Here is a 15,321-nt window from a genome sequence, read left to right on the forward strand (position 1 = left end):
CAAAAGTTTCCTCATCCCCCTTGGTAATCCCGCTCTCCCATCTTTTCTCACCTCATCCCTAGGCAACCTCTGATCTGCTTTTCTGGCCCTTGTAGACTAGCTTGCGTTTTCTAGAGCCTTACATAAGTAGAATCATGAAGCATGTACTCTTCTTTGTTTGGCTTTTTTCACTTGGCATAATTATTTTAGGGTTTATTTACATATTTCATGAATTAATAGTTCATTCCTTCTTATTTCTGAGTAGTACAGTGTTCCATTGTGTGGATATACCATAATTCCATAATTTATTCACTTATTGGTGGTCATTTGGATTGTTTCTAGCATCTGGGGCTATTACAAATAAAGCTACTATAAACATGTATGCTCAAGTCTTTGTGTGAACATATAGTTTCCTATCTCTTGGCAGTGGAATGGCTGAACCATGTAACAGTGTATGTTTAACTACTACACTGTTTTCCAAAGTGGTTGTACCATTTTATATTCCTACTAGCAGCGTAAGAGTTCCACTTACTCCATGTTCTCTTCAACATTTGTTATGGTCAGTCTTTTTATTTTAATAATAGTGTTATCTCACTGACTAATAATCTTAAGCATCTTTTTATGTGCTTATTTGCTATTTCTTTGTCTTCTTTGGTGAAGTTCAAATCTATTGCCCATTAAAAAAAATCTCCGATAGATGCCTTGGAAATATTTTCTCTCCATTTCTGGCTTGTCTTTTCATTCCCTTAATAGTGTCTTTGGAAAAGTTGAAGTTTTTAATTTTGAAGAAATCCAATTAATCAATTTTTTCTTTTATGGATTATGCTTTTGGTGTCATGTGTAACAAATGTTTGCCTAACTCAAAGTCAAAGATTTTCTGTGTTTTCATATAGCAGTTCTATAGTTTAGGTCTTTGATCCATTTTGAGCTAATTTATGTTAATTTCAAATGTTTAGTGGAATGCTGGTTCCTCATGCTTAGTGTGGATCTTGTAGTGCCAAGAAGTTCTCTGTTCCTATTCCACTGGCCTCTTCTAGCAGGCTTGGCATACTAGCAACCAGAGGGAGTTTCTTTCTTTCTGGCTCCTTGTTTGATGCTGGTGGTGTATTGCATTGTGTGTAATTTGGTTTGAAGCATGATATTGAGAAGGAGGTTTTAAAAAATTAAAACTACATAAGAAAAAAATTTATAATGTTAAAGTTTTAGGTTAGAAATATCTGTATGATCTCCTGGCCTTGAAAATATTATTAAAAGATTGTTAAAAGATTGTTACTTGGTCAAAGAGAAATTGTCAAATGTGACAATTCTTACCAATTTAAAGTGAGAAGCAAAGAAATAGATTTTGAAAATATCATTGATGAATTTGCTTTCTTCAGAGCCAGGAAAGTAATATTATAATACATTCTTTGTTATAAATAAAATATTTAAACTAATGCTATGAGTTTTAATACACTCAATTTTACATTTTTCAGCTACTTTAATGTTCTGTAAAAGAGAAAAAAAAATACATAGAAACACGCATACAGAAGCATACCCTTTTTCTTTTCCCTCAGGTTCCTATGTGGTTCAGTGGAACATTAGTATTTAAAAATTTAATATTGTTCATTATGGATTATTTTCATTTTTAAAATGCAATTTTTAAAAACCATTGCATGAAAGTACTTATCTTGATTAATGAGTTTTTTGATATCCCTTAAATTTTGTTCAGGGTCTACACTCTTCTCTCACTAGTCCCAACCCTGACATTTTTACTGCCTCTTCAAAAGTAGTAAGACTTACATTTAAAGGATATTTATGGTTAAAATGTTGTAAAAGCCAATAGAATTTAGAAATTCATAGAATCAGCCCAAGTAATTAGATCTTACTTACTTATTTATTCTTTCAGTTATTCCCATGGTCAATAAAGTGGCAACCAGTAGTGTTGATGAGGCATAGAAGAGGTGGGGTCGGTGTAATTATAGCTTGGATAAGAAGTTTAAAAATCCACACAGGCAGCCGGGCGTGGTGGCTCAAGCCTGTAGTCCCAGCACATTGGGAGGCCGAGACGGGCGGATCACGAGGTCAGGAAATCGAGACCATCCTGGCTAACACGGTGAAACCCCGTCTCTACTAAAAAAATACAAAAAACTAGCCGGGCCAGGCGCCTGTAGTCCCAGCTACTCCGGAGGCTGAGGCAGGAGAATGGCGTAAACCTGGAGGCGGAGCTTACAGTGAACTGAGATCCGGCCACTGCACTCCAGCCCGGGCAATAGAGCGAGACTCCGTCTCAAAAAAAAAAAATCCACACAGGCATGACATATATAGAGGAACTTAAAGATTAAAACAAAATGAGAAATGACTTGATAATGTTAAAGAAGAAGTATCTTTGTGAACTTAAGGCCTTAAAAAATAACTACAGGGAGCTGGGTGCAGTGGCTCACACCTGTAATCCTAGGACTTTTGGAGGCCGAGGTGGGCAGATCACCATATGGTGAAACCCTGTCTCTGCTAAAATACAAAAAGTTAGCCGGGCATGGTGGCGCATGCCTGTAGTCTCAGCTACTCGGGAGGCTGAGGAACGAAAATCACTTGAGCCCCAGAGGTGGAGGTTGCAGTGAGTTGAGATCACACCACTGCACTCCAGCTTGGGCTACAGAATGAGATTCCATCTCAAAACAAAACAAAACAAAACAGAAAAATCCTACCGAGGCCAAGCAAGTTTCTCAGGTACTTATCACCAGTCCTCAAGCTATGTGCCCCCACTGCACAAGTTTTTCTTGCTAATATATATATTTTTTTAATTAAAAAAGAGTTCCTTAGAGAATAGCTGATGCCCTGTCTTGCATGAAAAATGTGCTTACCACATACCAGGCACTGTTCTGTGCATTCATATATATTAACTCATTTAAATCTCACTGTCAATTTTCTGATAGATACTGTTGTCACCCCATTTTACAGATGAGAAAACTCAGGCATAGTGAGATGAAGTTACTAACTTAGGTTACACAGGTAATAAATACAGAACCTACATTTGAACCCGAGCAGTCTAGCTTCTGAATCTGGCTTATAACTCCTAAGCTGTACTGCTTCACATGTACAAAAGAGTTTTTGAATACAACAGAATAGACTAGATCAAATACGTATGTATTAGTTTTCTGTTGCTGCTGTAACAAATTACCAGATTAATTTTAAAAAGTTTGGGACCATTGACCAATATGGGTCGTATGTTCTGTATGTCTGCATGTAATGTCCTTTCTATATGTATTTTTCTTCTCTTTGTGTAGGGAACAGTGGATATAGGCATCTGTAGGTAGTCCAAATACTTCAAAAACACCAACAGCTGGGTGCGGAGGCTCACACCTTTAATCCCAGCACTTTGGGAGGCCAAGGCAGGTGGATTGCCTGAGCTCAGGAGTTCGAGATCAGCCTGGCTAACATGGTGAAACCCTGTCTCTACTAAAATACAAAAAATTAGCCCGGCATGGTGGTATGCACCTGTAATCCCAGCTACTTGGGAGGCTGAGGCAGGAGAATTGCTAGAACCTGGGAGGTAGAGGTTGCAGTGAGCAGAGATCGTGCCACTGCACTCCAGCCTGAGCAACAGAGTGAGACTCTGTCTCCAAAAGAAAAAAAAGAAAGAAAGAAGAAAAAGCACCACCACCACCACTACCAAAAACAAGCTGGACCCATCGTAAGAAGGGGAAGGACTAACAAGCACCAATAGTCACACACAATGGCCAGGAGAAAGTATTTCCAAGAATATGTTGTAAGATGATGGATTAGCCAGATGGCTGGAAAGAGAACTGTCTATGCAGACTTTATCATTAGGTCTCCTGGGAGATCTAGTATCTGTTGGCTCTGCCAGCCACCATGAGGTCCTCAAAAGGTGTAATGAAGCCGATGTTAAATGGAGGTAGAACAAACTGTCCAAGAAGGATGAACATGGGGATAAAGAACAAGGCCCAGGTTGAGGAAAGGTGTGGGCTAGATGGGCACTTGAACCTTAGCTGTGACAGAAAGAGCCAGCCTAGTAAATGCTGGCTCTAGACCAAAAACTACTGGATATGGTTTGGTGAAGGGAGAAGTTGGGGAAGGGGAGACACTTTAGCTTCCTTCACTCATGCACAAACTATTAGTTATTTAAGTGCTAGAACCTAGTCTGAGTCATCATGATGAGTTTCCTTTGAACCCTAGTGTTAGGTGTTACGAACAGTGGAACTGTTTTAAAAGGTTCCTTCGGATTGCCAGTGATTTTGTTCTGCCTAATGCATTTCTACAGAGAGTATGCACTTAATTATTATATATGTATTTATCAATGTAGCTGTGGCTTGTATCAATTGTCAAAACACTGGCTCCCTTGTTAGAGGAGCTCTTTGAAATTCATTGATGGAGTAAATATGACTTGATATCTAATTTGTTAAAGAGCTATCACAAATTTTTCATCAGAGGATCTAAGTAATTTTTTTCTTAAAAGATCTGTAATTTGAGAGGAAAGTTATCTTGCCTCAGATTTTCAGTATATTTCTATTTTAAAAGGTCATCTCCTTTTTTGAGGTTAAGATCCCGTTTTAGAGGCTACATAAGATATTTAGATGGGGTTGTATTTCTCCATACTGAGGTCATGAATACACTTACAGAAGACTTAGTAATAGTGTTCCATCCTCCTAAGAGAAGCTTTTCTCATTCTAGTGGGCTGCAGCACCAAAGTTTTTGTAGTTGACTGGAGTTCCGAGTCATTCTTGATTCTGCCTCCTTGGCAGTGACCAAAGTGCTCTGCTAGAGGATTTACTGATGGACCAAACCCCATAAATGTGGTTGTCATTGCCAGGAGAGAAACATGCCATTCTGAGTATTTGTAAAATGTTCTTGTAAAAATGTTTTCTGAGCAGTTGTTTTACATTATTTTTACCTTTAGAGATTTAAAAAGAAAAAAAGCATCCATTTTATGCATGACAAGAGATATGCACATAATCCACTGTGGGCATTTGGCTTACCTTAATAGCAATCATTTTGACTGTTTTAAAATAATTCTGAAGAGATACATACTTAAAGTACTTTTATCTTGAAAATGTCTTTCCCTCTGTGACATTGCTTTGCTTCTGAAGGTCAGCCTTCTTCCTTTTATTTTTAAAAATTATATTTTTGTCATAAGTACATATTTTATTCTTAAAATAGATATTTGATATGTATTTTTATACTCTATTTATAATTCATTTTTTTAAACTTTCAGGCTCAACTTTAAAGAAGCTTCTACACACTGGAAATTCTACTAAGGTATTTATTGTACCGTGTAATGGCGTTTTTTATTACTCTTAAATTTGTTAATGCCACAAAGTAACAATGTTAGGCCATTTTGGAAAAAAGATCTTTAAAAACCACTTGATTTAGTTTTAATTTTTAATTGATAAATTATATTTTTAGGGTTTTGTTCTTACATCATACCTTATTGCGAGAGACATTTTAAATGGTATTAGAAGAAAATGGGTTGGGCTTCAGAGTTTAGAGTTCTGAGTTCTAATTCTGATTCTGCTGGGTATGGATAGGGACCGTGGGCAAGGCACTGACTGCTCCAGTTTATCATCAGAAAAAGGAGGAGCAGTCCCCCTCTAAACTTCAGAGCTCACATGCTTGATTCTGTCCATCTTGGTAACCTGGTTGTTAAAATTATAGTTGTCTCTAATTAATTTTACTAATTTTGAGAGCCATTGTGGGAGAAAAGAACAACAAGGTCTCACTCTTCAGTATTTATTTGTGGCAGATTTATAGGTTAAAATTGGTTTATATTGAAATGGATATGTCTTTTATTGTAACATATACTTCTTGATGCTGAGATAAGATTTTGCTAAAACATAAGTGGCAGAAAAAATTCAGCCTGGGATGAATATTTTATGAAAGATAATTCACTTAGAGTTAATTACGTTGTGCGAATGCTTTTAATAAGCTAATATATTGGTAGTTTTATACTGGCTTAAACAATCACAGCCTCTTAAAACTTGATATGTTAACTATTTCTCACATGTTGGAAAAAAAAAGGAGTTATTCCTAGCCTCACTGTAGATTCTATATTTTGTCCCTCTTATTTTAAAGAAATAGGGTTATGATTAAAACTTATCAGTTTGTTAATCTCGTGTTTATAATTACCCTTATTTATATTTAGTTCTCTTAAATACAGTTAACATATAAAAATCAGAGACTTGTGATAGAATTTCATAGAAACTTCCCTCTTGTTCTATTAAATATAATTTAATTAGATATACATAGAGCTGGCTGGGCGCAGTGGCTCACACCTGTAACCCCAGCACTTTGGGGGGCCAAGGCAGACAGATTGCCTGAGGTCAGGAGTTTGAGACCAGCCTGGCCAACGTGGTGAAACCCCGTCTCTACTAAAAATACAAAAATTAGCCGGGCATATTGGTGCATGCCTGTAGTCTTAGCTACTCAGGAGGCTGAGGCAGGAGAATTGCTTCCCCCTAGGAGGCGGAGGTTGCAGTGGTCCAAGATCATGCCATTACACTCCAGCTTGGGCAACAGAGTGAAACTCCATCCCCTGTCAAAAAAAAAAAAAAAATAGATATACAAAGAGCCTTCTCTTCTCTTTTCTTTCCTCTCTCCTCTTTCCTCTCTCCTCTCTTCTCTTCTCAGTCTGATGGCTGAATAGTAATGTTGCCACTCATTTTACCTGCTTGGCGAGAGAAGGGCAGGTGTGAGCAGGCATGGAGGTTTGAGCAGAGCAGTGGTGGAGTCCAGGAGCGTGTTTGGAAGTATGCTGTGAATTTACTCTGTTAATGGGGCAGCACTGTCACCAGCTGGGGTGTCTGTCCTAGTGTATTTTGACTTCTGTTGGGAGTCAGCAGAATATTTTTATTTATTTATTTTGGCTCTTCTCCACTTTTTGGTTTGGTTTTATGGCAAAGCCTTGTGTTTGACTTGCAGTGTTCTTGCTCTGGCAGAGTCGGCACCACCTTGAATTAATTGAAAGGAGATGAGGCAGTTACCCCAGTTGCTGGCATTTGGAGCTCACTACATCTTTCAGCTGCATGTGACATTTTTTCAGTCTCTTTTGCTTATTTTTTTTTTTTAATTGACATAATCTTTTCAATCATTTAGGAATACAGAAATGGAGGGACATGTGCTTTTGAATTCTAGGAATGGGATAAATTTGGAAGTGTAAAGAAAGAAAAAGGACACATCTCCCTATGTTGATGTTTCCTGCAGCATGATGCCGGCAAATCAGAGCATGGCAAAGGTGTTGGAGAAATAGAATAGGGACGTAAGGTATGAGGAGAGCTGCTCTGTCTCATTAAGCCAGGCCTTCAAGGTCTTATTTAGCTCCTAGTCTTTTGATTCTCAAGAACATTATCAACATGGCGTATTATAGTGATAGCACATATAAATTTGGAGGGAGATTATCTTTGTCATTGTTTTTATGGATAATTGAGGCCATGGGTACTGTTGCCTTACAAAGTAAGATGCTATTAACAGGAAACACTTACATAGTGCTTACTGGGAGTCAGCCATTGTGTTATTCGGTTTACATATGTTAACTCAGTCTTTATGATAGTCTTTTGTGGTAAATGCTCTTATCCTTATTTTACAGATGGGGAAACTGAGGCATGGAGAAGTTAAGTGGTTCTCCATGGGTCCCAGCTAGAAAGTGGCAGAGCTTGCATTTGAACCCAGGCACTTTGGCTCTAGAACCCTGGCTCTTAACTCGTGCTGTATTGCAGCGTCTTTGCTTATCTGTCACTAAGTAAAGAACTTGGTGTACTACCTAACAGACCTTTAACTTGTAGTTTCTCTTTCTCAGACTGATGCTCCGTTTTAATGCATTTCTGTAAATACATGTAAGTGTTTCATTTTCATTGTTTTTAATTTTGTTTTTAGATAAGATGTGAAGGAATCAGGCTGTTTCTTCTGTGGCTTCAAGCACTTCAGACAAACTGTGCAGAAGAGCAGGTGCTGATTTTTGCTTGCCTAGTGCCTGGTTTCCCAGCAGTCATGTCATCCAGGGGCCCTTGCACACTGGAGACACTCATCAATCCCAGCCCTAGTGTAGCTGATGGTAAGTTATGTTAGCAGATCTCCCATGTTGAAATTATTCTTGGACTTACATTGAGAAATTCTTTCTTTTTCATTTTCTTGAATAGAAATCCTGATGGAGTCTGAAGAGGAATTATTCCCCTTTCATATTCACTGTAGATTCTTACACACCTTAGAATCAAAAGACTTGGAGCTTATTTTATATGAAATGATGACAGGATAAATTTACTGAAGTGATGGAAGCAGTAATAGGAGGGGACAGATGTTGGCAGTAGCAGGAAGTAAAAACACATGGGAAGTGTGGACTGGTTTTCTGGCTATTAATGAGATTAAACTCCACCATCCAAAGCTACTGTCTATTCTTATCACTGTTGTTCATAAGTGGACATTGAACTGCTCACCAGGATCTTATTTTGCCACTGTGTATTTTCCTGCAGCATCTATGGAAAGACAATAGTGGTCTCATGGGACTATTAACGGTGGCCATTTGTGTCCTGTGAGTTTTCAAGGAACTTGCCTGTTGGGACCATTGATGTATTACTGTATATTGCACTATTGCTCAGTGACTGGCATTTGATCTTGGGCTGACCAAAGCAGAATTTGAAAGGGAAAGAATGGTGCCGCGGGAGAAGGTGTTTCGTGGGCATCTGGGCTGCGTTTCCAGGCCCTTTAGGCACACTGCCTTGGAGTGTGCTCCTCAGTGTGAGCAGTTTCAGTGGATGGAGAGATGTATTTTAATAGAGACCATTTTTAAAACCCTAAATTATGTTTAAAATTTAACTTTGGTGAATGAGCTCTCATCATTTTCTGTCCTTTCAGTAAAGATATATCCAGAAGAAATCACTCCACTCCTGCCAGCCATATCGGGGGAGAAGATTGCTGAGGACGAAACCTGCTTTTTTCTTCAAATACTGTTGAAGTATATGGTTATTCAGGTCAGGGAAAAATTATGACTCTTTCAGTGTGGTGGGTTTATTCTCAGCAGGAAGAGGAAATATTGCCTCTTTTCTCTCTGCATATCCGTATTTTTTCCCTTTTCTTTTTCTTTGAGGTGATTTTATGTGATATTTCAGCAAGTGCAGAGTATGTACCATTTTTTAGGTCACTGCAGCAAGACCAGCTGTATGTACTATTTTGTGAGTGTGTTGAAACCATTTTTCTCTCTTTACTTCTTTCCTGCCCCTAATCTCTATGCTTGCAAGACAGGTTGAAGGAGGAGGCGGGCCCAGAGGCTGAACAGGTGGGCAGGAATAGGCAGAGAAGACCTGTTATCAGGGGATCTGAAGGAAAGCACATGGAGCAATCTCCTCATGCCATTGGCACAGGCCTCCTTTATGTCATGTATTATTTTTTCTCATATGCACCAATTGCATACAGAACTGAAGTAACTGGTTTATGATTTTAATAGGAGATTTGTGACCCTGGTCTAGATTTCTGAATAATAGTTAGAATAAAATGTGCTGATTATTTTTCCTCAGCAAATACTTCTGTTGTCCTTGAGTTCGTCCTGGGTATTGTCCAGTATCTGTCTTCCCCTTCACAGCCGAGTTGTTGAAGTAATAATCTCTACTGAGTTCACATCCTCACTTCATGTTCTTTTGACACCCACTGTTAGCTGCCTTCTGCCCTGTCACTGCTAAAGTGGCAAGCCCGAAACCACAAGGGTTCTAGGGTCAGCCCAGAAGGAGAGCACACTTCAGGTTTTGCTCTCCTTGTTCTTTGAGGGGATTAGACTACCCCTCCTTTATGAGTTTCTCTTCTCTTCTGATATTTTCTCTGGCATTTCTCCCTTCCTTTCACTCCTTTCTAGTTTTCTTTAGGGAGCTGTGCTTTTCTCTGCTGTCTCTCAAGATTCAGTACTTGACTGCTTTTTCTGAATACTTAGCAATTTTGTCCCCTTTCCTTGCCCCTTTCCCTTTAGCCAGAAACAGAAACACAGGACTTCAAAATCCTGAAAACCTGACTGGGGCATGCTTTCATATTCTGGAAACTCCACATTTGAACTCTAATGGCCCATTCTAGATGCATCTCAAATGCCAGCTGTTCAGAAATGTTTGGACATTCCATTTGTCCTGGAAAATCAACAGAGTATCCAGAACTTGGGGGCTTTGGGTTCTCATTCTAGGTGTGTCACTAATGAGTTGTGTGACCTCAGATAAGGCGGATGGAATTGATATAGGATAGAGGTTTGCATGCAGACTGTGAACCTTCTAATTGTGTGCAAAGTTTTAGGTGCATATCGGTGCCTCCCTTCTGCCTTCTCTTCTGTCGATTGAGATGAGTTCTCAGAGCACAGCTTTTGGCATATTATGGATGCTGAGCCCTGCTGCCCCTGGGGTAGCCAAAACATCTCATCCCTTTACCTCAGGTGCTGCACAAATTTCATTTTCTAAGTGGACATGTCAGGAAGGAAGTTGGGAAGCCCTGCTCTAGAACGCTCTGTGGTCTAACAAACATTAAGAACCACTGACAAGTCTTCTCTAAGGGCCATGTTTCCCTAAATCATGTGGGGGTGACTGTACCTGTTTAACCAGGCTGTCCTCCTGGCTCCTGAAGGATGGTCTCAGATATTGAGCAGTTTTGGAGTGCTCCCACTATGCAAACACTGATGGGTTTTTGAGGGGGGAGAATATTGTCTCAACACTATGAAAGATTTAAACTTAATCCATAGTGGACTGGCATGCCTGGTTTATCTTAGCCTTTGAATTTTTTTAATACAGAGAATGCATTTTCCAAGATTCCATGGATTTTGCCTTTTGATATTGATTTTATATGTGGGTAACATTGGATGAAATTCTTGAGAGGGATTGTTTCTTTAATTTCTATTTATTATAAATGGCCTTTTTCTGAGTTTAGAAAAAAGCACCTGATTATTCATGACTAAATGTTTTACAGGCACAAGAAATGTTAGATAATTACAAAAAACAGAGAGAAAAAATATGGACATGATATATTATAGCACGTTGTAAAAGATATGATATCATTGAGTTGTTTGGTTCTCAGTAAAAATGCTGTTTTTAACATAGTTACTGTTTTGTTTTGAAGTGTTCATTCCTGCCATCTTTTGAGCTTTGTTATTATTTCATTACATGATTGTCAGCATATTTGTCATTTTTTACATTTAGGATAGGAATTTTAGTAACATAACAACACTTCAGTTTAGTATATGTTAATTTGAAATGTAAATATACATATGTTCTTTTCCACATATTATCCAAAGGCTGCGAGCTTGGAGTGGAAGAATAAGGAGAATCAAGATACTGGTTTTAAATTTCTTTTTACATTGTTTCGAAAATATTATCTTCCTCATTTATTTCCATCATTTACTAAGTTAACAAACATCTACAAACCTGTACTTGGTAAGTACTGTTGGAGCCGTGTATAGAGGATATCCAAAGGAAAGCTATGCAGTCTCTTTCAAAGTGACCTTTGGTTAAAGTAAAATAGCCATTTTATTTTTGTATTGAATGGTAACTTTATTATTAGATGTTTAAAGTTTCTTAATAAGTGATGTTAATTATTTGTACCTACTAAGATATACCTCAGCTCACAGCAGTAAAAGGGAACCGTGGCTCCTATACTCAGAAATAATTTGAAATGTATTTATGATATTTTTGGTATAATTATATTGTCATCCTTTAATGTAAAAATCTCTGCATTTCCTAAAGTCTTTCCTTGTGGGTGGTGGGGTATGGTGACCTCAGGCTTTGTTCAGTGACTGGCGGCCAGCCCAGGGCAAATAGCTGCCATTGTATGTCTTTTCTTTCATGCTGGGTCCTACATCCAGCAGCTACTACTGACAGGTGCTTATGGAGAACCAAATTTTAGGTGATTGTACAAGCTATGGGCAGTAAGCCCCAGAGGACTAGGAAACAGAAAGGAATTTCTAATTTGGCACCTAATGTTTTTCTCTTCTGTAAGAAATGAGGACTCAGAGGACAGAAGCATCCCTTAGAGTGGTGAAGGTGGGCGTCAAATCTTCCTCTCCCTATTATCTAAAACAGGTAGTTCAAATGAATAATTAAAAACAGTTTTGGAGGGGAAATAGTGACATGAGATGTTACTCTTTTGCGGAACATGGTCACCTGATTCAGTTGTCTGTGCTGTGTGTGTTCTGTGTTTGCGTACACACACACACACACACGGGAAGAGAAGCCAAAACTTGGTGCGTTTTGAAAGATGTAGAATTACTGACTTTTAGGGGCACTGGGACATGTATTTCCTTAGCTATAGATATGTGAATATTTTTTCAATATTTGTTTCTGATTTCATATGTACTCTAAATTCATTGTGAAAACATGGTATATTGTTAATATTCCTAGATTAAAAGTTATTTGTTGATAATTTTTCTGCCTTATACAAGTATTCCAGATATACAAAAATTATTAAGATAGAGAGTTGAACTTATGGCAAGTAGTATCTCAAATCCAATACCATATAATTTTCATATTGATTATGGAATTTAAAGAATCAGAAATTGACTTCTTATTAAGTCTTTGGAAAAGGGAGCATTTGATTGCCTCAAAGATGAAATGTGACTTTCTGAATTCTTTCAAATATAAAGTAGATGATATTGATTCTGTTTCACTGGATTCATCTAAAGGAAAAAGGATATAAAACTCTAAAGTTCAGTGGATTTAATCACTGCAATGTTAGATGTTAAAATACCTAAAATTATGTTTTAAAAGTTCATATATATGTTTACATTTGTTCCAGCTATAAAATTAAATTAGGTATAATGTATGTGAAAAGATTTTCACTATTATAGTCTCATGTAATTTATCAAAATTGTTAAAAATAGTTGTTAGCTTAGTTTTTCCATAGCTATATATCATAGATACATAAACAATCACCATCACCACCCATTCTCAGTCAGATCACAAGGTGGAATCAGAAAGGAGCCTACCAAAAAAATGCCATTTTTAATCATTGAAGTTGTTCATTCTTAATTGCTATTTAGACAACCAAAAATTGGATTTAATTGGAAGCCAAAACATTTGTAGGGGTTACATAATGTTATGATTTATTAGCCTAATCAATCATGTGTTCTTTTTTCTACCAGACATCCCCCATTTGAGACCAAAGCCAGTGTACATTACTACAACTCGAGACAATGAGAACATTTACAGTACAAAAATTCCATATATGGCAGCTCGTGTTGTTTTTATTAAGTGGATTGTAACCTTCTTTTTGGAAAAAAAGTATCTAACTGCAACACAGAACACTAAAAATGGAGTTGATGTATTGCCTAAAATCATCCAGGTATGCCGCTCATCATCTTTTTATCTGTTAATGCTTCTGTAATAAAATACACTGGAACATAGCCGGAGTTATTGATTATTAGAGTTATTGGTTCTTCCAGGTTATAGGTAAGTGATTTTATTGGCCTACCCTGCCTGTAATGCTGAGGTTTCAGAGGGAGTTGTGAGTTTGAATCACTTGCTGTGCATTGTTGGGACTGCCATGATGATGCAATCTCGGGAGCCATTCTGAGAAGATGGCTGTTGTGTGCACACTCCTGGCTCCTCCTCATTCTCCTCACTTGAGTACCAGTGGCCTCTGAGCATGAGAACAGAGGCCTATCTTGCCTTCACCAAGCCCCAATAGCTGGAAGGCTCTTAGGAAACTGTAAGTGGCCCATGGTGAGGACCTGTGAGGCTGCCAGGCGCCCTCCAGCATCTCAGGAGAGGGAAGTAGATCAGCAGCTCAGGATTTTGGGCTGGCTGTTGAGCAATGGTGGGGCCCCTAGAAGAGGAGGCTACCTCTTCCCTGAGCTCTTCAGAAGAGACCTCTCCTTGTATGGGGCCTGCTGTGCTTTTTCTCTCTTGGCCTTGGTCAGCCATACACAAATGGGGCTTTCCCAACAGGCTGAGTTGCTTAGGGACATGGTGGAGCACTACCATTTGTGGAGGTCACAGAGCAGCCACTTCACTAAGGGATCATGGTGTCGTGTGCTCTTTTGTTTATTGTCCCCAAGAACAGGGATAGGAAGTGTGGTCCACTGGCTGCAGATTTGCCGATGCCCTGGAAGTCCCAGAAGTCCGACCTAGGCCTGAGCTGAAAGAATGCACAGACCTGAGGAGGCAGGTAGTGGCTCTTGTGCTTCAAGGTTATTAGGAACCTTGATGGAGGAACACCAAACAGTCTAGAGCATGTGGCTCCTCTGGAGAGAAGTCACTGAAGAGTGAGAGGAGAAACCTATTTTCAAAATCTGAGGGAGGTGCAGTTGTAGTAAGAACAATGAAAGACTTGCTGAAAGAAAGTTTCAAGAAACCTTTGAATGTCTTAGTTAGAAAAATTAGTAAATAAAATGAAAATGGTAAATTAGTAGACAAGATCTAAGTACAGGTCCCTACCTTACAAATATTAGGTGGGTGGAAGAAGAAGAGAATGAGAATAATTGAACAAATAATAATAAAAGTTTATCTGAACTGAAAAGAAAAAAAAAAGGCATGCCTCAAACTTAAAGGGTCTTTGAGTCCCAGGAAAAATGATCAAGACACAAACCTAAACAGACATTTGATTTTCAGGAATTAAGAGACAGTGGTATAGGTTTCCAGACAGGTTACTTCAAAGGAATGAGACTGAGATTAGTGTTGAACATCTAATCAAATCTGCAATCCTGCAATCTCTTTCTCTCTCTCCTTCACACACACACATCCCCCAACAGGATGTCAGTCAAGATTAAAAGAAAGAATCATTAATTAATGGTGTTGGAATAATTGGCTAGTCTCTTACAACATACTGAAGCAAACGACAGATTGATTTAAGGTCTACAATAAAAACAAAATACTGAAGAAATGTAGGCTGGGTGCGGTGGCTCACGCCTGTAATCCTGGCTAAGACGGTGAAACCCCATCTCTACTAAGAATACAAAAAATTAGCCACGCGTGGTGGCGGGCACCTGTAGTCCCAGCTACTCAAGAGGCTGAGGCAGGAGAATGGCGTGAACCCAGGAGGCGGAGCTTGCAGTGAGCTGAGACTGCATCACTGCACTCCTGCCTGGGCAACAGAGCGAGACTCCATCTCAGAAAAAATAAAAAAAAGTAAGAGAAAGGAAAGTCCAGTAGAGTGTCTAAATTTGGGAAGTGGTAGACTACCTTAGGTAGAAATAAGACCCAGTAGGCTGGGCGCCTGTAATCCCAGCACTTTGGGAGGCCAAGGCAGGCAGATCACTTGAAGTCAGGTGTTCGAGACCAGCCTGGCCAACGTGGTGAAATGCTGTCTCTACAAAAAATACAAAAATTAGCCAGGCATGGTGGCAGGCGCCTGTAATCCCAGCTACTTGGGAAGCTGAGGCAGGAGAATCACTTGAACCTGGGA

The 15,321-nt window shown here is 38.8% G+C and overlaps 1 protein-coding gene across 8 annotated transcripts in view; it reads left to right on the plus strand.

Moving 5' to 3' along the window:
- The window catches only part of RALGAPA2 (Ral GTPase activating protein catalytic subunit alpha 2), a 325,653-nt gene that overhangs the window by 64,895 nt on the left and 245,437 nt on the right, over window positions 1-15,321 (plus strand). For 7 of the 8 annotated variants that reach the window (XR_004431099.1, XM_033185465.1, XM_033185462.1 and 4 more), the window contains exons 5-9: window positions 5,189-5,232; window positions 7,843-8,020; window positions 8,818-8,933; window positions 11,219-11,357; window positions 13,061-13,260. Coding sequence is in view for 7 of the 8 variants with exons in the window: in XM_033185465.1 (XP_033041356.1) it covers window positions 5,189-5,232; window positions 7,843-8,020; window positions 8,818-8,933; window positions 11,219-11,357; window positions 13,061-13,260 (677 nt within the window). In the remaining variant the exon portion in view is untranslated. Of the gene's footprint in view, window positions 1-5,188; window positions 5,233-7,842; window positions 8,021-8,817; window positions 8,934-11,218; window positions 11,358-13,060; window positions 13,261-15,321 lie in introns of those variants that run through there. The other variant, XM_033185467.1, reaches the window with a different exon arrangement.

Source organism: Trachypithecus francoisi, unplaced genomic scaffold, assembly GCF_009764315.1.
Source record: "Trachypithecus francoisi isolate TF-2019V2 unplaced genomic scaffold, Tfra_2.0 Lachesis_group21, whole genome shotgun sequence".
In the NCBI taxonomy this organism is placed as follows: domain Eukaryota; kingdom Metazoa; phylum Chordata; class Mammalia; order Primates; family Cercopithecidae; genus Trachypithecus; species Trachypithecus francoisi.